This window comes from Aedes albopictus, chromosome 3 (genome assembly GCF_035046485.1).
Source record: "Aedes albopictus strain Foshan chromosome 3, AalbF5, whole genome shotgun sequence".
Lineage (NCBI taxonomy): Eukaryota > Metazoa > Arthropoda > Insecta > Diptera > Culicidae > Aedes > Aedes albopictus.
The window spans coordinates 20809995-20835404 of record NC_085138.1 but is presented as its reverse complement, the minus strand read 5'-3'; the positions used below and the strand labels follow the sequence as shown (position 1 = coordinate 20835404).

Here is a 25410-nt window from a genome sequence, read left to right as displayed (position 1 = left end):
AGAGTGAAGAGAGAAACACCCCAACTTTTGCAGTTCCGTGCGTCAAGCCAAAACTGAGTTTCTAGCACAGTACTCAAATTTGAGTGAATACAACCTAGTCAAAATTTCGGTTGAGTTGAAAAAACTTAAAATTAGGTATTTTTTTCACATGGAAGCAAGCGGGAACAACCCAACAAAAACATCGATTCCATCAACTCAAAATTGGCTTGACGCACGCAGCCCCGAAGTTGGGTGGAAAGAACCCACTTTTGGGTAGTTTCGTCTCTCCGTGCAGTGTACTTGTAACCTTAGTCCCTTCTGGTTTAACGACGACCATGTCTTAACTGAACAACAGCTTCAGCTCAAATGGAACTGCCGAAACTTACCTGATTTCGGCTTCGATGTTGACCCTGAAGTGACCGTTGCGTACCTCAGTGCACACATATGTCTCCAAATGGCGAATACCCATGATGATGGATTCCAAGTTATAATATCGATAATATTTTGTATTTTTAAACTATTTACACGAAATTGCGCATCGCATCGGTTCTAATCTGGGACGTATTTATATACAAAAACCGAATAAAGTTGATAAACAGTTTTATGACAACTCATCAGCCGTTTCTGTCGTTTCTGTGTCACTGTCATCGTCATCATTATCATCATCATCTTGACCATCATCATCGTGATCGTCATTAGTGACCTTAGTGACTAAAGAGGCAAATTGAAGAGATGTGATATTGCAGGTTACACCCCAACTTGAACAATGTATTATCACACTACGCCTAAAAAGTGTGATAAAAGTGTACATTTACCTTGGATCGTCTGGACCTTGGTCTGGACGTCTTTGGGTGCATATTAGTAACCTCTCTCTCTCTCCCCCATATTTATCCTATCCGAAAACAAGCGATTACGGCACCGATTGATTCCGTTGATTGATATCACGCGTACTCACTTCTAAAAAAAAAACAAAATAAGAAACATAACAAACAGCGCTTTAAGGACAAACGTCTTGACATCCCGCTTCAACAGTGCAACAAAACTTCAAACGCACAAATCTCAAGAAACAAGCTTCACACAACAGTGCATTGTATTAATCTGTTCTTGCTCACTTGTAATAAGCATAAACTAAGAAGATCAGGTGCGCTGGTTTTGTTTACAAAGAGATTTGTGCCCTCAAAATCGTGAGTAGGTGCCAAAGTCGGCCATTGTGGCGGCCATTTTGGGATTCTAACAAGTCTGTCCTTAAGGCGAAACTGGATCCATTTCCTCATATTTTGGTTTTTGATTTTTTTTTTATAAAATAACGAAGCAACATTTTCATAATCAGGGAAGGATGCGCACTACTTTTGACATGATTAAAAAAAACGTCGCGAGTTGGGTCGCGTCGCGACTTGATTGTGCGAAGTCCGGTTCGGTGGCGGCCCGACAATATTAACACTCACGACGGGCTTGGGCGCAACCTCCTGTCAAATTTTCATTCATGAAATGAGCGATCAGCTGATCCGAAACGTCTCGTAAAATGGCTCATTGAACTTCCAAATTTAATGTCAATGTCATAGAGCTTGCTGACGTTTATTCACCTTTCTCTTTCAAACATGCAGGCGGAATAGGATTTGTTGTCATCAGGAAAGGTTTCCCGATGAAAACAAATCCTATCACGCCTGCATGCTTGAAAGAGAGAGGTGAATAAACGTCAGCAAGCTCTATTCCAATCTAGCAGGAGACCTGTCAAATGCGATTTAAAGGCATTGCTCGGCAGCATCATCGTCATGATGCGGGAATTATCATCACCAGCAACAATCATCAGATTTCGTGTCTTTAGCATATAGTGTCTTTAGTTGCACGAAAGCACGGAAGCAGCTGATGAACCATCAAACAAACAACACTGTTTGTCAACAAATTTGGTCTGGTTTTTGTTTACGTCTCAGATTAGAACCGATGCGATGCGGAATTTTGTGTGAACTTAAAGCTGTTTTCATTAAATTACTTAAATTATCAGTTTGGACTGGTTTTCGAATCCGTCGCATCATGGGCATTCGCCACTTGGAGACATATGTGTGCACTGAGGTACGCAACGGTCACTTCAGGGTCAACATCGAAGCCGAAATCAGGTAAGTTTCGGCAGGGCTTGAGACGCTGTTGTTCAGTTAAGGCACGGTTGTCGTCGGTCAGAAGGGACTAAGCAACAATATTTTGGGCGAATTTTGAAGGAGTTTAGTTGAAATTAACATGAGAGTATATATATTGTCAATAGTACCACCAAGGAAACAACTACACTATAGGTAATGTAAACGATGACGTTAAAATGGTTTTGCCTTGGCTGTGTCAAAAAACTTTGCAGGACTGCAGCACGCAGAAAAAAGCATGGTAAAATCAATAATATTTCAGGTAAACTCAAATAAATTGTCAATTTGTTCTGGCAACAAAAATGAAACTGTTTGGAGCAAATCGAACGTCACATTTGAAGCAAATTCAATCCATTTTTGAAACAAACATGCATCTTCTGACAGGTTATGTTAGAAACAAATGTATTTTTTTTTGTTTTTCTTTTGTGGCAGGTCGGCCCTACGGAAATGTTTGTTTTTACAAATTTACAAAGTCATTTCCTTCTCTAGGAAAGCCCACTTCCCGCGTGGCACTTTCAATGCCAACATCATGTAGATAACATACGCTCCCGAAATCAGTGGGATTTCGTGGAAACATTTGGTGAAACTTGACTTTTTTTTTGCAAGAGGAAATCTTGTTTGGTGCTGCAGCTGAAACTTGAGAGTTTTGTTTATGTTCTCGACAAAGGAACGGGGGGCTCTTCAATGGGTATTGTAGAAATCAATGTGTAATTGAGTTAGTTTTAAAAATTAATATTTTAGTTTGGAATATTTTATCAGTTTACCGAATAAACATGAATATTTTTGTTTCAAACGAACGAAGTTTGTCTCCGTGAGTCTATATATTTATGCTCTCAAAATCCTGATAAACTACACTCAGCCAAATAACCTTAAGTCTTCCATAAGGCCCAACTTATGAAACGGCCTTTAAATAATTCATAATGATTCGGATGAATTTCATAAGGTCACTCTATGACGTAAAATCGTCTCACAGCTTGGCTTTTATTCATGTTTAGCAACATGGTACAGTCGGAACCCGCTCGTTGAGCCACAACCTCCACCCAACCAACGAATTCGATTCGCTAGTTGGGTGAAGTGACAGCAGCACAAGGGGCGTGCGCATTGTTTTTTTAAAATCATGTTTAGGTTGGAAGCAAAAAGGAAAATTTTTCAATTTGTTTCACATTTAGAGCAAAACTGATACGTTTTGCAAGATACACATATGGCCAATGCGAGAAATAATTATTTTCACCCATTTTTAGTCGGTGAAGTGAAAATATAGATGTTTATGAAACCACCCGGACCAAATGCAAGCACAAAACGCTTTCAATGATCGACAAAATAAAGATTACCGATGTTTTGCATTTGTTTCGAAGTAATTGTACATATTTTTAAGAAATATGAAATAGAAATTCTTTTCGATTATCAGTAAAGTTTAAGAAACCAAAAACTCATTAGCTCGCCCCTCGGAATTACAGATTGGTTGTCATTTTCAGTTTGACATTGAATTATGACATCCAGGTACTTTTTAGTTGGCTGACAGCTCAACTAACGGGGCCCCAACTAAAAAGTCACCCAACTATTAAGCCCCCAACCAGCGAGTCATGACTGTATTCTCAAGCGTCGGTAGCCATGTGGATAAAACACGGGCTCGGCGATCCCGACGTTCATGGATCGAATCCAGTCTGCATCATTTTAGGATTTTTTGTTCTTTTCATAAGTCTATCTTATGAAATTTGTCATAGCAAGCACGATCAATTTTTATAAGGTTTTCTTATGTCATCCATAAGAATTAGTTATAGCAAATTTTCATAAGGTATTTCGATAAATTTCGCTAGTTTTTTTCGCTGAGTGTACAAAGGGACAGTCTTCATTAATGTTGTTCAGAAGGTCATAGGCACCAATAAAGGCAAGCAGTTTGGTTCGCTATTCTGCCGCTAAGTGACGCTAGTCGTCAGTATGTAGAAACGAGTATTTTGTTCTATCTTGCGATCTTGATAAAGTGATAAGATAGAAAATTCAAGGCTTCGGCAAGGTTGTTCAGAAAGTTGTTGACATCATATAAATTCAAACAGTTTGGTTTGCACTTTTACCACTAGGTGATGCTTTGCCCAATCTTGGGCAAAGTTATGCAGAAGTTTGTAGGCATCATAAAGGCAAATCGTTTGGTTCGCAACTCTTTCGCTTGTGAGACCTAATAAGCATGTAAAATGAGCCTTTGATAATTTATTCCGGCTCGTATTATTTATGAGGGGCCTTCATTAACCATATAGACCAAAATTTGACCATTTTATTTTCATCACAATGATCCCCTTCTTCCTCGTATTTTTTTCACTTATTTTCAAATCACTCAGATCTGATTCACTCAGTATATGTCGGATTCTGGCCTGATTCACTTCATGTTCATGTTGTTTGTGGTTGTATCAGTATTTTAAAATGATTTGGAACTGATTCACTTCAAATCCTAGCGATTCACATCTGCATAATTTCAATTCAAGTGATTCTATGGATTCAGATCCGTTTCATTCCTTAGTCTAATCTGGCGTAACGCAACCGTGTAAAGTATCTCCAGCTTAAGTATATCTTAATGTTACCACGCTGTCCTATTTCACATAGAAAGTACAATGCCCGTGCACGTGAGCCGAACCCTACTCCGCCCGTTATCGTGATCGATCTCATGTCCCTGTTCAATCCGGTGTCTCAGGCCGACCTCCCGGGATTGCTCTGTGGCGGACGGTTCAACCAGGTGGCACACATGCTGGATAGGTTCTTTGCAAAGCTTGCCAATCTAGGCGCGCGTCTGGCGTTCTTCTACGATGGACCTACACAGGACACCAAGCACGATACCTGGGTGCAGCGGCAGGACGATAAGTACCAAAACATGATCGAGGTGATCGACGCCGTTGATCGCGGATCAGACTTGTACTGGATGGCCAACCGGATGCAGCGTTCCATTCCCAGCAATACAATGTACCCGCTCTGGCATATGGCCTCAAAGTACGGCGAAATCAAAGTTTCCATTCTGAAGGAATGCGACCAGGAATTGGCGGCCTATGCGAACCAGGTCGGAGCTATTGCCATCATCTCCAACGACACGGACTTCATGATCTACAAGGGCTTTTGGCGGTACTGGTCGGCTAAGGCCATCAACTTCGAGACGCTTGAAACTATGGAGTTCAACCGCGTGGCACTGGTCCGGAACTTGGGTTTGAGTTTCAAGCAGATGCGTTTGTTGGCCACTTTGGGCGGGAATGACATGATCAAGTATGAAGAGGTTCGACACTTCCATTCCAAACTTGGACATCCCAAGGAGAAGTTTCCAAGACTGGCCGACTTTGTACGGCAGCAACCACTGCCGGACACGCTGCATCAGGAGGCGCCTCTAAGTGAATTGCTCACACGGGTCTTTGGAAGAGCCGCCGTCAACAATGACCTGAAGGAACGTTTTAAGGCTAGTTTGGATTTCTATGAAACGGTGAGTAGTTTAGCAGTAAGCAAATTTAAAGAAAATATGCATTTTGAGCTTCACGGTTTGAATATTTTCTGGGCGTAGCCTGCTACTCAGCTTAGTACTATACGTATGAGCAATACCGCAGTTATTATCTGAGAGTTTCATCTTCCAATGACCATTTTACATGGACACAACGTTTGTCAGGCAAGAAGATACTCTATGCCGAAGGATATCGAGGAAATTTCCTTCTCGAAAGTTCTTGGATCGATCGGATTTCGAACCCGTCACCCTCAGGATGGTCTTGCTTATATCCGCGTTGTTGGCGCTTCGGCTGTATGGGCTCGCACCGAACTACTTCTTTTTAATTGTTCACATGTATTTATTTATCGCCTTACGTAATCATTTCGGCAATCCGCTGTTGAAATCGAACATGTAGCATAGCCAACTATACTCTCACCTCTCGCTTCAACATGCGCAGACACAGTGCGGTAGTTATTTATGCTCAAACAACATTTAATGTCAAATAGTCTCGAGGATCTCTTTAGAGCCATCATAAAACCAAAAAAAAAAACACGAGGGTTTTATGAAAGTTCTCGCAACGCCTCTAGAGCTTATTGGAATTGAGATTGTTTGTTGGTCGGTGTACGAGCGGGCGAGTGAGTACAGATTATCTGGCGATACAGCGGTAGAATCTAGGAAACTATGAAATCTTACCGTCTTACTCAAGCTCAGTAAAAATGCATATTTTCCAGAAATTTTCATAACAGAACCACTGTCCGTGGCCATATTGTTATATTAGCATCTCATACATCCGTAGGAATACCAAACTCCAGATATCAACGTGTCCAATGATCCCGTGGCCGATATGCTGTTCAAATTGGAAAACACGTTCCTGTACCACATTTGGATCAATCGACCCGTCAAAGTAACGGTATTTTTCCTAGACATGCGAACCGGAGAGTTCGGAGAGCAGTACCCGAATTTGGTGATTCCGATAGTTATGCGCAAGGCGGGTATCATCCTTTACCACAGACAGATGCTTCCGGATAGCTCATCGCGTACGATCGTCGCCAAAATGAGTCACGATGTTGGCCATTCGCTCCAAACCTTGCCGGTTGAATTTCCACAGCATATCGCACCGCCTCCTTTGTTGGATCTGCTATCGGAACAGGACGACATCCAAGCAAGCCTGGAAGACATCAAGCTGCAACTTTTCGGCTGGATAGCTTCCGATACCTTGGATCATCACCAATTTAAATCCATACCGGAGCGTTTTCGAGTGCCTGTACTAACTCTCTACTTCCTGGTGGAGAAACACATACTGCAAGTGTTCGAGGCGGACATTCTTCTGCAGGTGGTTTACGACGTAGCGTTTCAAACGTACGATTGCGAGATGGTTCGGTATCCAGCTAAACTAGGCAAACGGCCCTTCCGGCTAGCGTTCCTATTCATAAAGATCTACAAACAATTCAACAGGGCTGGTAACATGCTGGGATTCAAAAGGGAACCTTTCTATAATTTTGACGGAGTGCTTTTTCACAATCGGTACGCGGAATGGACGACACGTGGAGCTGGTAGTTTGGAGCAAATTAAGGATTTGAGGATCTACGATGGATTGGTGGATTAACGACTTGGGATGGGCTTTGAGCTAGTCACGAGCAACTGAACATGGCGTCCTTGATTATAAGATCGAAAAACCATGTATAAATAATGGAAATTTTGAACTGATCAATATGAATTGCATACAAATTTACATCTTAATAATGAACTTCTTTTCTTTCGATGACCCTCCAGTTGTACTCCAGACAATACAAGTCGTCCTTTAAGAGTAGGCTTTGGAACGACGGATATCACCGGAGGAAAAGACTTGAGCTCACAATAAACGCTTGAGAACTTGTGCGGGAACGGATAGGAAATTTTATTCACTAACCAACTCTGTTACCAATTGTTACAACCTAGGATAGGACGTGACACCTGCAGCTTTCTAATTTCATAGCTTGCTGTCTTGTTTATCTGCGTTGCTTAGATTACTGGTAAACAAAGTGGTTCCTCTTAGGCAGACTAGTTGCCGATTGCCTACTACAACAAAAGCTCAAACCAAAACATTTTGATGATTTTTTTTTTCGAGGAGTTACGTCTGTTTGTCTGCGATCAAACTTTCAATGAATCCAAAAAAAAACTACATAGAATTTTACTTTCATAGGTTTTTATTATGACTGCTGGAATGTCGTGGAGGAAATGAGACAGATGCTTAGAGGAGTTGAATGGCACAAGCCGCAAATTTACAAACACTGCTATATTGGAACTGGAAAAACGGTAACATAACACACATCTTCCGTTCGCTTCGAAAGCGAGAAAATGTCTAAGCGCTATCTCTATAGTACGCAGGGTGGAAGATGTATATACATCTATTTGATAACGAGAGGGGTAACCTGAAATACTTTAAGACCGGTGTTGAAACAACTGTATACGTGGTTGGATTGGAGTAAGCGCTAACAGGCTGAAACGAACGTTTATTCTCTTAATTGTTACCTAAAGGTAATTATTGCTGTAGTGATATTGTTCCATCACTGGGAATCAATTTCAACTCATCCAACAATGAAAGCTGCTGCGTTGGAGCATTTTGCAATCTAAATCACTGCACAGTAGCGAATATGCACTGCATTGATAATTTTTGTACTATTAATGTTATTGAAGTTATATGTAATATGTTTTGCCTAACATATGCTGCTTCTTTAATGTATTGTAAAATTTCTGATAATCTGTCTGTATCCGTAATGTTTCAAGACTTCTACCCGCTAGTTGATTGATATAATGGTAAAGGTAAAATACTACTTTTACTTTCATATTTATCTGAAATAGCATCACATATTTTCTTGTTTTATCTGTTTGTGCTACCGTCGAAAGAGTTTCTTGTATTAGTTTTACCATAATCGTTTAGAATAAGCAATCGACTCGCTTGAAAGTCGTAGTCAAACTGTACGATTACACCTCTATGGCTCTAAAAGACTGAACATTCCGGTACTGGCTCAATGAGGAACTTCTACTTGTATGGTAAAATATGTTGCTGATTACGATATACATGTGGCTAAATAGAGAGTATATGTCAAAGAATATTGGACCTACTGTGGGTCATATCGGTATAGATCCTATGATAAATGTTCGAAAAGATCTGGTTGAACGCGGTTTCTTAGCCTTCCGCTCGTATCACATTACTATTGCGCGAATCTTCCCTTCTCTACTCTCTTCTGATATGCCCTCGTTCGCTAATGTACAAATCCGGAATCCGGAACTTTCCCTCAATTGCTGATTGTGCTGATGCAATCGCTGGCATTCACGTGCTGATGGCCGCTGATGTCCACGCTCGATTCCCAGGTGTTCTTCAGGTTGTTACTGCTGATGAAGTTCAACGTCTGCTGGTCCAGGTCGGATCCGGTGGAGCATTTCCTGGCGAGCAGTGGGGTCGGCATCAACCCACCACCGGCTGTAGCAGTATTGATGATCGACGGATTCGAGGCGCACAGCAGCGGGATCGTGTCGGTGCAGATGCTGGCCTGGGTGGTTTCGTTGTCCGTTGCGTGACCACCGCTGCCACCGTTGGGACCGTGCAGCATCGAGTCAGCACAGTCCAGGCCGCTGGCCTTCTCGTGGGTTTCCTCCGAGACGGCGCTCACGAAGGGACAGATGCTAGACGAGCGGACCAGCATGCACCAGTTCTGGGGTGTAAGAAGAGAAAACGATTCTTAGTATAGATACGATACTTTCGTGCTGCTACTAGCTAAAGTAACATCAACAACAGAATTTTTTAGTGCTGAATACTTCCAGTTTTATGGGACCCGAAACGATTGTCCAGTGAAGAACGATATCAGAAAATGTTGATCTTCGAGTTACGGTGGCAACCAAAACTCAATATTTTGAAATAGTCTTTCCCATGGAAAAGTTGTTGAATTACGTGCCTGGCAGATGAAAGGGAGTTATATCATATCTTTAACTTTATAAGAAGGATTTAGGAAACCTTCACGCCTTAACAAGGGCGTAGTCAGCTTTTCGGTCAGGGGAGGGCGAGCACCCTTAGCAAATTTATGCCTATTACACACTAAGATTCAGATGTTCCAGCTCAGTAATTTTTTCACTGAGTTCAGTATTTTTTCCATCTTTTTACTGAGTTTTTAACAGCAGATTTATTTCGGTACACTCGGTAATCGTATTTACCGTTCACCAGTAACGATATTTACCGTGCTTCAGTAACTTTTGACAGTTTGTGAGCTGTGCTCGGTAACTCATTCACAGAATATCCGCAAAATAAATAACCGAGCGTACCGAGTTAAATCTGCTGTTGAGAACTCAGTAAAAAGATGGGAAAAATACCGAGCTGATTTTAGTGTGTAGGTCTTTTACAACTGTGGTGCCTGAGTGCAGGCCTGATATTATATGCTGATGTAATGGGGTCTGGGGACGGCCCTGTGTTGTGCTGTCAGAATACCAAGTGGACTCGAGATTAACGTGTGTACAAAAGTGGAGAAATAAAAAGAATTAATTTGTTAGTATAATACATTTAACCCTCTAATACCCAATCCCGCCTTTAGACGGGGTATAGTTTGAGCATTTTTGTAATTTTTGTTTCGTGGGAAATCAATTTTTTTATATTTTTGGCTGATATTTAGAACTGTTTTGTATATCTCAAAATGGTTTTTGGTGTATTTTAAAGCGTATTTACATTTTTCAAAAATCACTGAAAAACTGATGTTTTAGTCACCTTTTAGAAGTCATTGTTTATTTTGTATTCAATCGCTACAATTAACATATTTTAAATTTTTCCCAAATCATTCTATCCTGTTTAATAGTTTAAGGGAATCGAATACACTCTAAAATTATTTTCCTTAAAATTACAAGGAAAATAAAATTTTCTGCGAAAAAAATTTAAAATAATAATTTTTTAACAATAATCATAAAATCTCAAAATGTTTTCATCTCCAAAAATCCGTTCCCCAAATTGGCTTCCAGGAAAAATATTAAAGTGTGGGGATGTTCAAAAATAAAAATTAGAAAAATCAAAAACTGAAAATCACGAAATCGAGAATTTAAAAGAATCATCTTCCAAAACATGCTTAAATCGATTTTAGATGACGAAAAATTATATTTAGATCAAAATCAAAAATTTGGGTATTAGAGGGTTAATTATTGATTTGCTATTCGGAGTATCACATTGGCGACGAGGAGTTGCGGCAGGTAAAGAAACAAATGTATTTTTATGGTTTTAAACTTAAATTTTCAGTGGCTTCAAAGAAGCCACCTTATTTGTGAGGTTAAGTATTTATTAAATTTTTCCTTGCTTAGTCGCAGAAAGATAGCCATCGCAGTACCGTGGACTGTTGATCGAGGCAGTCAATGAACGGAGAAAAACAAAACAAAAACAGAGAGAGAAAATCGCAGAGGCAAACACAAAAAAAAAACATCGCAAAGGGAAACGTACACAAAAGGCCGCAGAGGCGGACACGTTACTGATTGTAGAGCGTGGAATAAACATTCGATAGGCTGCCAACGAGTAGCGACTGCTTCAATGCAGTGATAATTGGTCGAAATAGAAGACAGAGGTCAACAAAAACAAACTGCCAGAGGGCAATATTTGAGAAGGTATGTACAGGAAGCAGTAAACAAGTACTGCAGATTGTATCTAAATGGTGATTTTATTTGTTTTAGTAAACGAAAATGGAGAAGTGGGATATTCCCCAATTCAAGTTCAAATCGCTTCCCCGCAACACCGTTCGGAACGAGTGGATCAAGTATAAAAGGAATCTTGATTATATCATCGGGAGAAACTGATCGCACACGAATCAAAAACATCTTTCTGGTGAAAGCTGGATTAGATCTACAGGAGGTGTTCGTTTCTATTCCCGGTGCAGATGTCCAGGAAGATGAAGAGAAAACGATCGATCCGTTTGCTGTCGCAATCAGCAAACTTGATGATTATTTTTCGCCCAAACAACATGAGACCACAGACAAACAGACGTAACTCTTAGAAGAAATTCATCAAAAACTTTTGCCCGGTGTCATTTTTATGAGCACACTGCCACCTGTTGGTAAAACCGCGCGGGAAACTGTCGGCCATGATGGATTTTGATCTGACGTTTGTCTAACACGCACACTACTAATCAAAGCGCTTGTAATTTTCGTTTGCATCATTCAGCAACGTGTACACTGGCAAACGTCAAAGCGATCGAACACTAGCACCTCTGGTGGAAGGATCGCGCAAATCAGATGAAATTTGAATTGGTCGTTAAATGCATAAGCCAAGTCGTTTTGAAGAGTGTTACGTCTGTTTGTCTGTGATGAGACGTTTGAGCGGAACATTTTTTGGACTTTTTTTTTTTGGAGCCGGAAGTGGACGAAACATTAGGAAAGTTCATGCTCCGATGTCAAGACCAAGCTGCCAAGTGTAACTTCGATAACAATGCAGAAGAAAGTCGTGCCATCAGTGTAGTTGACAAAATAATCCTATACGCTCCGAGTGATCTCAAGTAACAGCTGCTTCAAAAGACTGTTTTGAAGTTGGATGACGTCACCAATATTGTCAGCTCGTACGAGTCGGTCAAATCGCAGGCACAATCCATCAGTCTTCCGGGGGCAAGTTGGGGCGATTCAGTTCCCAGTTCGTCGTGGAACGTCAATAAAATCAAACAGTTGCCTAGCAAACAATGCACACGCTGTGGACGGAGCGGCCATTCCGCGAACGATTCTATTTGCCCGGCGAGATCCAAAGAGTGCATTAAATGCAAACGCATCGGACATTTTGCTGCGCAGTGCCGATCACTTCCTACACTGAAGCGTAAACAGTTCACGAAGCAGGAATCACGGTGGCCAGCTAAAAGGTTCAAGCCACACCAGGTTAATGAGATTGAGACAACGGACGATAAGGAGGATAAAACGTTCCTGTTCAGCATTAGCGACGGCGGTGAGGCGATCCGGATCAAAGTAGGCGGAGTAGTATCATAGACTAATTTCAAGACCTCGATGTACCAAAGAAAACGATCAAATTTTCGGTGACCAGTCCGGTACCCAATAAATATTCATAACCGTGTATTTTTTTCCGTGTAAATTGCCTTTTGTGTAAATTTTATTTAGCGTGTTACACTGATCTGACAGCTCTGACAGTAAGGGACTAAACATAAATTACGTAAAGTGAGTACCGAGGATTGTTCACAATCTGCGAACTTGACTGCCGAAAAAATTGCGACCATGACGCCGCTGGTAGTATTACAAGTACTCGTGGATTCTGGATGCAAGAAAAACATTGTCGACGAACGGTCATGGAGTTATATCAAAGCGAATGGAGCAAAGATATGGAACCAAACAAAGAACTGCGAAGAAGTGTTTCTACCATACGGAGAGAATGCGAAACCGTTGACTCTGTTGGGGAAGTTTGATACAACCGTATCAATCGAAGACGGCGGGGAAATCATCGAGAGGACCGCTACATTTTATGTGGTCAAAGGAGGTCAGCAGTGTTTGTTGGGTAGGATCACAGCCACGTCACTGGGAGTCTTGTTCGTCGGATTACCGAGTACCCACGGGGTGAACGCGATAAATTCTACAGGTATTCAGCCATTTCCCAAGATCAAAGGTATTCAGGTAAGGGATTGAACTGACTAACTCTATTGAGGAGATTTTCAACCATGAGCTGGTTCATCTCCGTTTCAGGTAAAAATACCGATAAATGAATCTGTTCCCCCGGTCTGCCAGCAACCTAGACGGCCTCCTATTGCGTTGATGACAAAAATCGAAGATAAGTTGAACTCGTTGTTAGCCAGTGATATCATTGAGCCCGTCGTGGGAGATTGTCCTTGGGTTTCGCCTCTTGTAACTGTTGTAAAGGACAATGGGGATCTTCGCTTGTGCGTTGATATGCGCAGGGCAAACGCAGCAATAGTGCGGGAACGACACATTATGCCAACAATAGAAGATTTCCTACCCAGGTTCACTTCCGCGAAGTGGTTCAGCCGACTCGATGTTAAAGAGGCCTTTCATCAAGTCGAACTGGACAGTGAGAGTCGCTATATAACAACGTTTATAACGCACATGGGCCTATTTCGATACAAGCGTCTGATGTACGGCATAGCATGTGCTCCAGAGCTATTCCAAAGAATCCTTGAGCAGATTCTTAGTCCTCACAGCAAGAATGTAGTTAGCTTCATAGATGACGTTCTTATTTTTGCCAGGACGGAACAAGAACACGATGAAGTTCTCAAAGCGGTCTTGTCAACGTTAAGTGCATATGGGATTTTGTTGAATCAGAGTAAGTGTGTGTTCAAGGTTTTGGAATTAGATTTCTTGGGACATGTCATATCCCCAGATGGCATCAGACCATCGCACAGTAAGGTCGAATCTCTTCTAAAATTTCGTGCACCTGCTACCTCGGAGGAAGTCCGCAGCTTCTTGGGCTTGGTAACATATATTGGTCGATTTCTGCCTGATTTAGCCACGATCACTGCTCCGCTTCGAGAATTGACCCATTCTGGAGTCCGGTTCACCTGGGGCGAAGAACAACAGGCATCGTTTGAAAGGCTAAAACAGCTGATAGGAAATGTCCAAAACTTGCGGTTTTTCGATAACAAACTGCGGACAAGGGTCGTCGCGGATGCCTCGCCGGTGGCTCTAGGGGCGGTTCTTTTACAATTTGATGGACCTACTGATGATGATCCTCGACCGATCGCGTATGCAAGTAAAAGTCTGACTACGACGGAGAAACGCTACTGCCAGACAGAAAAAGAAGCCCTTGCGTTGGTCTGGGCGGTGGAGCGCTTTTCTGTCTACCTTTTGGGACGCACGTTTGAATTGGAAACGGACCATAAGCCTTTGGAAGCTATTTTTAAGCCCACTTCTAGACCATGTTCGCGGATTGAACGGTGGGTGCTCAGGCTACAGTCGTTTTCATTTGTGGTGAAGTATCGTAGCGGTACTGGCAATGTGGCGGATCCATTATCGCGGTTGGTAGAAGCGCAGCAGCCGGAAGAGTTTGATGCGGAGAGTAAGTTCATGGTACTCGCAGTTCTAGAATCAGCGGCAGTTGATGTCCAGCAGCTCGAGGAGATGTCCAATACTGACGCCACATTAGAGGTCGTGAAGCAGTGTTTACGTACTGGAAATTGGGAAGCACAGGAGGCCAAAGCTTTCTCTCCGTTTAAGAACGAACTAGGGTTCGTTGGTGACCTGCTAGTCAGAGGAAACAAACTGATAGTACCGGATTGCTTGAGATCGCGTATGCTGGACCTGGCTCATGAGGGCCACCCTGGCGAATCTGTAATGAAGAGGCGACTGCGTGACCGAATGTGGTGGCCAGGGATGGACCGTGATACGGAGAAACGAGTCAGGACATGTGAAGGATGCAGACTAGTGAGCATGCCGAATAAACCGGAGCCAATGAGTCGTCGAGAGATGCCTGCTAAGCCGTGGATTGAGTTGGCAATTGACTTCCTTGGACCTTTGCCGTGTGGAACCTACCTACTAGTTATAATCGACTACTTCAGTCGTTACAAGGAAGTCGAGCTAATGTCAAGAATAACAGCTAAGGAGACGGTTGAAAGGCTTGACAGAATTTTTAGTCGTCTTGGTTATCCACAAACTATCACATTGGACAATGCGAAACAGTTTGTAGGAACCGAGTTAGAAGAATACAGTGCAATGAAAGGTATCACTCTCAGACACTCTACTCCGTATTGGCCGCAAGAGAACGGTTTAGTGGAGCGCCAGAATCGTTCTCTCCTAAAACGCCTACAAATCAGCCACGCACTAGGCAGAGACTGGCGGCGGGATCTTCGTGAATATCTGATGATGTATTACACCACACCTCATTCGATCACGGGCAGAACTCCAACAGAACTGTTATATGGGAGAACAATACGATCCAAGATACCCGCTTTGGAAGATGTTGAGACGAAACCAACAGACGATGGCGTTCGGGACAGAGACCGTGTTCTGAAAGACAAGGGGAAACAGTTGGAGGACCTCCGGCGCCGAGCTAGGAAGTCGTCTTTATCCGCAGGTGATACAGTACTCATATGCAAAATCTTTTGCCGGGGAACAAGTTGACAACGACGTTCAATCCAAAGGAGTATGTTATTTCGCAACGATCCGGACCGCGGGTAACTATCGAAGATCCAGCGACGGGCAAATCGTACGACCGGAATGTTGCTCATCTTAAAAAAGTGTCCGATGGCGTGGTGGACCCAACGGAGACGATCCCAACAACGGAGAAAGAGAACCCCATCAATGATGATAAACAACTGCCCGAGTCTTCCGATTCAGAAAATGAATTCCATGGATTTGACCTTGAAGCAGAGTTCGAGGCTGGGCCTGGGCCGTGTCCCTTGGCTCGACAGCGGCGTGTTGTAAGGAAGCCTACTCGATTTGAAGATTACTTGTTGTAGTGACCTGGATGAAGTCTTGCTATTGTAAAAGGGGAGATGTGGTGCCTGAGTGCAGGCCTGATATTATATGCTGATGTAATGGGGTCTGGGGACGGCGCTGTGTTGTGCTGTCAGAATACCAAGTGGACTCGAGATTAACGTGTGTACAAAAGTGGAGAAATAAAAAGAATTAATTTGTTAGTATAATACATTTAATTATTGATTTGCTATTCGGAGTATCACAACAACTAAACGTAACACGATGAAATTTAATAAAATAACATTATATTCTAAAAGCATTAATCCTTCAACAGTCACGCTCAAGGTAATTTTAATGGAAGGTACTGGCATATAAGCAGTCAGTGGACGCGGGGAGAGGTTTATGGCGGGGGTGGTGGAGGTGACTGCTGGCGAGTTTGTGTACGCTGGACACGCTATACACTATCGGTTTCTGTGTGGTTGCTAGGGTTGCTAGGGGTTGTTGTTTACCTCCAAACAAGTGAAAAAAAAATCCGCATAGGCCGAGCAGCTGCTAGTTCTGTTAATTTGAAGTTAATTATAGTGAGAAAAATCTACTTTTTTGGATGTTTTGAACTCCACAACATTAGCCATACGCATATCGAATCTTTATTGCCGAAATTTTAAAAGAAAAACTGAATAAAGAGATCATAATCTTGCGGTAGGCGTGTTGGTGTAGCTTCGGCAGCTTTAAAATGGGAATTTCACGCGCAGGCCTCATGTATTCCACACTATTGCCAAGATTGGTCTACAGGATTTCAGAGAAATTTCTGAGGGGACGGGAAATATTGCTCTAATCTAGGGCACGACATTCGTAATCAGGCCCAAGCTCTTTGGTTGATTTTATTACCATATTAGCTCGCAAGCGCATGCAACCAGAAGTGACATCTTTTGGATCATGGCTTGCTACTATTTATAAACTTCCAAATCAAAACAAACTTGCCAGCTGTCATTTCAAATTCCAATATGGCGGATTGTATGATATACTATATTGGATTACCTTCCTTTTACTTACCTTGGTCACGCTGTTGTATTTTGTACAATACATTGGAAAAAGCTCGCTTGTTCCGCACAAATCAGCGTGGGGCTGGTAGCGGTGATCAATTTCTAGAAGATTATTCTTTACTCGTGCTGATTAATGATTTCATTTAACATTTTCTCCGGTAAACACACAATGGAAACCCGCCCGAATAGTTTTTGAAAATGTCTAAAAAGTCTTCCAAGACTAACTGGAGTTCTTTCAGTAAGTTATCCAGTTTGTCTATGCTTATCAGCAACCTTGGAATGTCCTGGATCTCTTTTCCTTCTCTTTTCTTTTTCTTCAGCAGTGTTGTTGCGAGTATATCTTTGCCGGAGTTTCCCTGACGACAGTTTTATATGCTCATCCCTACTAACAAAAGTAGCTGCATAACAGCTTATGGAGCAAACGCTGTTGGAAGAATCTCGCTTAAACTCTTAAACATCAAAAATGTTAGTTGGGATATACTACAAATATTCATCTCAACGCATAATCCTATAAAAAATAGCAGATGACGTATTCCCGGAGGATCCTTAGAAAAATTCTTGAAGGTATTCTCGTGAAAGACTTGAAACAAACTATAACTGGAGGAAACCCTCGAGGTATCCCAGTAGAGAATCCTTGGAGAAATTCTTGAAGAATTTCCTGGCAGAACTTCCGGAGAACTCTCAAATAATGAAATTCTAGGAAAAATTCCTGTAATTCACCTCAATGGATTCTTGGCCAAATCGCTAGGAAGTATTCAAAAATAAATGTCTGAAGGAAATCAAGAAAGAATTCTTAGAGGGATTCCTGTTGAATTTCCTAAAGAAATTCCGGGATAAAATCTCGGGAGAATTCCAAAAATCTTCCCTGTGTGAATTTCTAAAGAAATACTTGAAAGCGCTTCTAGCTTCTAGCACGTTAGTTCTTATTTGTTTAAATTAAAGTCACAATTACTTCTGCGCAACTAAAACCTGTGCTACCGTGACTCTTCTTTGACATGTGTCTTGTTTGGGAGAATCCCTGGAGGACTTATTGTAAGAATTGTTGAAGGAATTCCTGAATATACTCCTGAAGAAACTACTGACGGGATTCCTGAAGGAATCCCTGGAAAAATTTTAGGCAACTTCTTGGAGAAATTCGAAGATTAATTTCTGAAGGAATCCCTACGCAAAATTCTGATAAAGTTCCTGAAGAAATCCTCAGAATAAATCCTAAAACAATCGTTGAAGGAAACCCTTGAGGCGTTCCCGGGAGAATTTCTGAAGGGGTCCCTTAAAAATTTTTGGAAGGATCTCTGAAGGGTTTTCTAAAGGAAACCCCCGAAAACATTCCTGGAAAAACTCCTTTGGAGGAGTTCCTAAAATAAAAATCAATGGCAAACTTCTTGAAAGATTCCTTGGAGAAAAAATGGATATCATGATATATTCCTGGAAAACTCGCAGTATTTCTCAAGGAATTACTTTACAGGAAAGAATTCCAATGCAAATCTCTGGAAGAATTTCTATAGAAACCCTTGAAGTAATTCAAAAAAAAAATCTTCAGGTTATCCTAGATAAATTCTTGGGTGCATCCCAGGAAAATATTATGGAAGGATTTATAAAATTTCTGAAAAAATCCCGATATAAACTTTTGAAGAGATCCCGAGAGAAATTTCTGAAGAAATTGCCAGAGGAATTCCTGGAGCAATCCTTGGGAAACTTCTGAAGAAATCCCCGGAGGAATTCCTGAAGAAAGTGCTAGAGGAATTCCTGCAGGAATGCCTGAAGGAAACTTTACAGGAATCCGTAGAGAGCTCCCTGGGTGACTTCCTGGAGGAATTTCTGAAAGAATCCCTAGAGGAATTCTGGAAAGGATCCCTGGAGTCATTTCGAAGAAATCTTTTGAGGAATTGCAGGAGGAAATCCTAGGGAAATTCCTGGATGAATCACTGGGACTTCCGGACTAATTTTTTTGCAAAATCCCTCAAGGAAGTTGAGGAGGAGACCGTGGAGGAATCCCTGGAGGATTTTTTGAAGGACTACCTGAGAGATTTCCTGGAGGAATCCCTAGAGAAATTCTGGAAGTTTTCCCTGTAAGATTTCCTGGAGGAATCCCTAGAGGAATTTCTGGAGAAATCGCTGGAGGAATCCTTGGAAGCATTTCTGGAGGAATCCTCGGAGGAGTTCCTGGAGGAATCCCTGGAAAAATTCGTGGAGAAATCCCTAGAGGAATTTATGGAAGAATCCCTGAAGCAATTATTGGAGAAATTCCTGATATAATCCTTGGGGGAATTCCTGGAGAAATACGTAGAGGATTTTCTGAAGGACTACCTGGAGTATTTCCCTGGAGGAATCTCTGGAGAAATTCCTGTATGAATTCCTGGAGAAATCTCTAGATGCATTCCTGGAGGAATTTGTAAAGGAATTATGGGAGGAATTTCTAGAGGGATTCCGAGGGAAATTCCTGAAGGAATTCTGAGGGAAATTTCTGAAGGAATTCTGAGGGAAATTTCTGAAGGAATTTTCGGAGTGATTCCTAAAAAAAATCCCTACGGGAATTTCTGGAAAAAATCATGTAGAAACACTAGGAGGCATTCCTGGAGAAATGCCATAAGCAATTCTTGGAGGAATCTGGAAGTATTCTTGGAGGAATCCCTGGAGAAGTTCCCTGAGGAATTCCTAATGTCGTATCCGGACGGACACCGTGGCAATCCGGAACAACCGATTCTGCCGACCGAAACCCTTTATGTCTAGGAAGGATGCGAATGATGCAGCCTACTCGTGCAAAATACTTTACAAGACGGACGTTTCATTTCAACATGATCGTTTGCTTTGTTTTCCGGTGGCGCATCACCGCTGCTAATGCTATATGCCCTGTTTCTCGTTTTCTCTGTATCCCTAAGGGAATTTCTGGTGCAATTCCTGGATGTATCTCTGAATCAATTCCTGGAGGAATCTCTGAATAAATGCCTTGAGAAATTGCTCTGAAGGAATGCATGGATCAATTTCTACAGGAATGAAATCCTGGAAGAATCCCTGGATGATTTGCTGGAGAAATTCGTCGAATAATTTCTAAAGGAATCCCTGGAAGATTTCCGGGAGAAACTCCTGAAGGCAATGCTGTAGGAATTTCGGAAGAAATTGCTGATGGAATTTCTAAGCGAATTCCTGGAGGAATTCCATAGAAAGTTCCTGGAGGAGTTCATGGAGGAATTCCAGGAGGAATCCCTAGAAAAAGTTTTGGATGAAACCCTGGTGGAATGCCTGGAGGAATTCTTGGAGAAACCCCTAAAGAAACCATTTGATGAATCCCTGGCGGAACTACAGGAATTTCAGCAGGTATTTCTGTAGAAATTCCTGGAGGAATACCTGGAGGAATCCCTGAAGAAATTCCGGTAGGAATCTCTTGGAGGAATTCCTGAAGGAACACCTGGAAGATTTCCTGGATAAATTCCGGGAGGAATTTCTGGGGGAGTTTCGGAAGGAATCCCCGGAGAATTTCTTGGTGGATTTACTGGGGAAATTGCTGAAGGAATTCCTGGAAGAATTCCTTGATCAGTTCCTGGAGGGGTTTCTGAAGGAATTCCTGGGGAAGTCACTGGAGGTATGACCGGAGACTAGCCTAGAGGAATCCCTGGAGAAATCCCTATAGAAATCTCTGTAGGAATTCCTGGAGGAATCTCCAGAGGAATTTTTGAAGGAATCCTCACATAAATTCCCGGAGGAATCACTAGAAAAATACTTGGAGGAATCCTGGAATTTTGGAAACCTGGAGGAATTCCCAGATGAATTTTGGAGGAATCCCTGGTGATATTGCTGGAAGAATTTCTGGGGAAATCCCTAGAGAAACTTCTGCAAGAATCCCTAGGGGGATTCCTGGAGGAATACCTGAGAGAATGGATGAGTTTCTGAATAAATCACAGTGAATTGCATTAAAAAATGACTTTTATCTCGAAGTGCGCTAGAAAAATGTACAGACAAAATACAAACAAGCTGATATTTTTGTTTACAAACAACATCTATTGGTTATGCTAGAAAATTGGTACAGGCTTTTAAATGCAGTTTTATTAAAGTTATTGAGGATGTTGGTTACAGTAGTCATTATTACTATTTATTAACGCTTAGTGGCATTCGTTTCCTGGTTACAGCAGTGTTTACAAGTTTTTCGACATTTTTCCCTTTTTGAACTATTTTTTTTATGAAAATTAATACCACTAATACTCTGTGCTAATAAATACATGCTACTAAACATATAATCCTCATTTCACTTCTTCTTATTATGTAACACTTCCAAATCCTTGAGAAACTTGTGAAAAATAAGGATCCCATATTCTTTATCACACTAGCGAACCTAACCTCAAAATGACTGACAATTCTCAGGTCATTTTGACCTATTTTGACAAGTGTAACACGAGCATGAAAAGGACGACTGCGATGTCGGTAAAGTAGTAGATATTTTCTGTCTCCTTCGTGCATGTGTGTGATCTGTCAAAATGACCTGAGAACTGTCAATCATTTTGAGGTTAGTGTGGTGAATGCAGTTATAATTGTAAATTAAACATTGTGATTTAATTATTGTCGTCGCGGTTGAAACCCGAAGATTCCCCACACCCGACTATCGAATTTTCTCAAAATCCATACGTGAAACCTAACGTCGGACGTAGTGCGCTGGACAGCGGACCTGGCCCTCTATCCAGCGCACTGTGCCCGACGTACGTCCGACACACGGTTTAGGAGAAAAATCGATTTTCGCGTGTCAAAAATTCCGATTTCCAACTGCACGAACAATATGTGTGTATTGAAAATAGCGTGCTGATTTGGACATCCCTAGCGAATCAGCGTAGAAACGTGGCGAACACGCAAAACTTAACGAAAGTTTGCTTCGGCCTGTAACGAGACAATGGAACGGGTCAAGATCGAGGCACGGACTGTGAATGTAGTGGTATCGTATTGAGCCGAGTCAAAAAGGTTCGCGTGTTGGAAGCAATACAGATGAAGGAGATTCTAGTAACCAAAGTTGTACCGATCGGATGTGTTTTTGAAATCATCCTTCGTTACGACAATGGTGCAGCCGGTAGGCGATATTCAAGGCGATTTCATACAGATTATCCAATTTAGTGGCAAATAAGAAAAGGAGTAATTTGTATCGGTGTTCAGAGTGAAAGTTCGGCTAATGTGAAGTTGTGAAAAGTTGTAGTGCACGATGCAGAAGAAAGGAATGGTGAACTGATGACAGGATGGAGGCTCCGGTGAATAGGTTTGAGTTTGAGCGAGGAAATATGCTTGGAAATGTGGAACCGAAAAGCAGATGAATGGAAGGCAAGTCGCTGCTTGGTAAAAAAAAAGCAAAAAAAAGGGGGATGGAGAAATGGAAAGAACGATGATTTTGTCTTTATTAAAGAGACTTTATTAAGAAAGAACGATGAACGGAAAACAAGAAAAGAGTAACGAGATGCACTGGCAAAAAAAAATAAGCCAAAAAGATGAGGCAAAAAAATAGATGAGCCGAAGATAAATAAAGAAGAGTAGTAAGATGGATTGGCAAAAAAATAGATAAGCCAAAAAGATGAGGCAAAAAATAGATAAGCCGAAGAAAAGTAAAGAAGAGTATTGAGATAGATTGGCAAAAAAATAGGTAAGCCAAAAAGATAAGACAAAAAAAATAGATGAGCCAAAGGAAAGAGAAGGGTATTGAGATGCGTTGGAAAAAAATAGAAAGATGTTAAACGAAGACGGTGCTTGCTAAAAAAAAAAAATGATTTTGATTTGATTTGGAATTGGATTGGATTTAATTTAGATCGGATTTAGAATGAATTTGGATTGGATTTTGATCAGATTTGGATTGAATTTGTATTTGGATGACATCTGGATTGGATATGATTTGGATTGGATATGGAATTGAATTTATACTGGATTTGAATGGAAATTGGATTGGAATTGAATCTGATTTGGATTGGATCTGGCTTGGATATGGAATGGATTTTGGTTTGATATGGACTCAGTATGGATAGGATTTGGAATGGTGTTTGGAATCACATTTGGATGTGATTTAGACTGAATTGATTTTTGATTTTCTTTGGATTTAAATTGGATTTCAAATGTATTTGAATTGGATTTGGATGGGATATGAATTGAATTTGGAATGGATTTTGAATTGATTTGGAATGATTTCGGATTGGAGTTGAATCAGATTTGGATTTGATTTAGATATATATTGAATACGGATTGGATTTGGATTGCTTTTGAGTTGAATTTTGGTTGAATTTGGATTGAATTTTGATTGGATTTGGAATGGATTTTGATTGGATTTGGGCTGAACTTAGATTGGACTTAGATTGGATTTTGATCAGATTTGGATTGGATTTATATTTGATTGAATTTGGATTTGTATTTTTTTCTGTATGACATCTGGATTGAATTTAAATTCGATTGGATATGGAATTGAATTTTTACTGGATTTTGAAGGAATTGGGATTGGATTTGAATCCGATTTGGATTGGACTTGGATAGATATGGATCGGATCTTGGTTGGATTTGGAATTAATATGGATAGGATTTGTAATCCTTTTTGGAATTACATTTGGATTCGGATTGGAGTGAACCAAATAAAACGGGGCCAGCCTGTCGCGCTTACTTTTCGTAATTGGATGGCTTATGCGCCACTCCAAAGGAGACCATCCAACAGAGATGTGCGTTGCCCGGCTTGAGACCTTCTTTGGGAAGGGTCACTATTCTTAGAAAGTAAGCTGACTGGCTGACTCAAAAAGACTGCCGTACTTCTCGTTACCGAGTGGATACAGCGAACCTCAAGAAATATTGTAAATAAATCCCTCCAATATTCGGCCGAGAACAAGCCACCAGTGCGGGGGTTTTCTTCACGGGCCCAGTCCAAAAAGTCCACCTGTCCCAGTCCACGGAAGACTAGAGAACGATCCAAAATCGGATTCGGGCCGACTACCCAGTAAACTACACAAAATACTCAAAAACTCTACAAACGAACGCGAAGCAACATAAGACCTTACCAGACATCAACTAACTACATTCAAATTGGACGATGCATTTCCTACCGTGTATCGGATCAACTACAAAATCTGCATTTTGCTCAACAGGACAACATACTTATCGTACAAGGATGCTATGGACTACGACTCCGGATGCATATACTACTAAGGGTGTTTGCCAGAGTGAACTTGGCAACTAAGGATCTAAAGGACTAAGGACGGATAAGGACATGCAAAATTTGAGAAACGGAACGTATTTCACTTATGATCGACTCAAAAACCAACTACGAAAGACTAAGCAAAATAAATAACGTAAGTAAATAAATAACAAAAACTTGAACAACTCTTAATTTTAGGATATTTACAACACTGACTACGTCACGACAACGCAACCAGGACTATATACAGACGCCTTCCTACCGAGACGAAATAAAACGACAAGGTCGAACTAAAATGCAAATAGTGAGTGTTTTTGATAATTTGAATAATTTAAGCTAAGTACTAATCTAAATTTAAGAAATAGGGAATTAGGCTAACTAACAAACTAATATTTACATATTTACAGCTCACAAACGTGTGAGAAAGTCTCAATTGGGATTTCGCGTCTTCTCTCGTCATGAATCGTGGTTTGCTCGGTAAGGTTTTCCCTATTTACGGTATTTTCGTGAAACCTAGTCGTTCGTAGTTACTTTTCGAAAAAGTTGCATAGCTGGTTCAAGATTTGTCATAGTTTTAGGCTCAGTCGGTACCCTCAGTGCTAGTCGGTTCGAGAACTTCCTAGATACGAGTCCGTCGATCTGTCCGTAGATGTTTTGATTGGGTTTCCATTGGATTTGAATTGGATTTTGATTAGGATTGGTATTGGATCTGGATTGAATTTGAATGGATTGTACTGGATTAGAATGAGGTTTTCAAATTGATTTTTGAGTGGATTTGGATTCAATTTGAAGTGAGATTTGGATTGGAGTGGGATCGGTGAAGTAAATAATTTAGGATGGATAGGATTATTTGGGCTAATTTGTATTGAATTTTGATGGGACTTAGATTTGATAATAATTGGTTTTGAATTGGATTTCAATTGGATTTTGATTGAATTAGGTTATTTTTTTTTGCATAAATTTATACTAAAATATGGTTAAAAAACACGTGTAAAGATAAAATAATCGAATGGAATTTGTATGACACAAGGGTTTTGATATAGTTTGACAACATCATCAGTTGTAAATTACAAAACAAAGAAAACGTACACGTTAGGAGAGTAGAGAAGAGGGATAATGTGGTGGATGCAGTTATAATTGTAAATTAAACATTGTGATTTAATTATGTGTGTATTGAAAATAGCGTGCTGATTTGGACATCCCTAGCGAATCAGCGTAGAAACGTGGCGAACACGCAAAACTTAACGAAAGTTTGCTTCGGCCTGAAACGAGACAATGGAACGGGTCAAGATCGAGGCACGGACTGTGAAT

The 25410-nt window shown here is 41.1% G+C and overlaps 2 protein-coding genes across 2 annotated transcripts in view; one reads left to right on the top strand and one right to left on the bottom strand.

Annotated features, from left to right (window-relative positions):
• The first annotated feature begins 1820 nt into the window (after positions 1-1820).
• On the top strand, positions 1821-7803 carry LOC115262116 (uncharacterized). The gene is made up of 3 exons (XM_029864151.2): positions 1821-2093; positions 4704-5562; positions 6356-7803. The coding sequence occupies exons 1-3, from the start codon at positions 1846-1848 to the stop codon at positions 7163-7165; spliced, it is 1917 nt and encodes a 638-aa protein (XP_029720011.1). The 5' UTR covers positions 1821-1845; the 3' UTR covers positions 7166-7803.
• Positions 7804-8718: 915 nt separating this feature from the next.
• LOC109418312 (uncharacterized) overlaps positions 8719-25410 on the bottom strand; it is a 55150-nt gene continuing 38458 nt past the window's right edge. The window contains exon 5 of the mRNA XM_029864139.2: positions 8719-9254. Within this exon, the coding sequence (XP_029719999.1) occupies positions 8838-9254 (417 nt within the window). The 3' untranslated portion in view covers positions 8719-8837. The remainder of the gene's footprint in view (positions 9255-25410) is intronic.

Coding starts and splice junctions, on each gene's coding strand:
- LOC115262116 (XM_029864151.2), top strand. CDS start 1,846: ATGAACCATCAAACAAACAACACTGTTTGTCAACAAATTTGGTCTGGT. Junction 2,094..4,703: donor AACATCGAAGCCGAAATCAG/GTAAGTTTCGGC, acceptor TATTTCACATAG/AAAGTACAATGCCCGTGCAC. Junction 5,563..6,355: donor GTTTGGATTTCTATGAAACG/GTGAGTAGTTTA, acceptor ATACATCCGTAG/GAATACCAAACTCCAGATAT.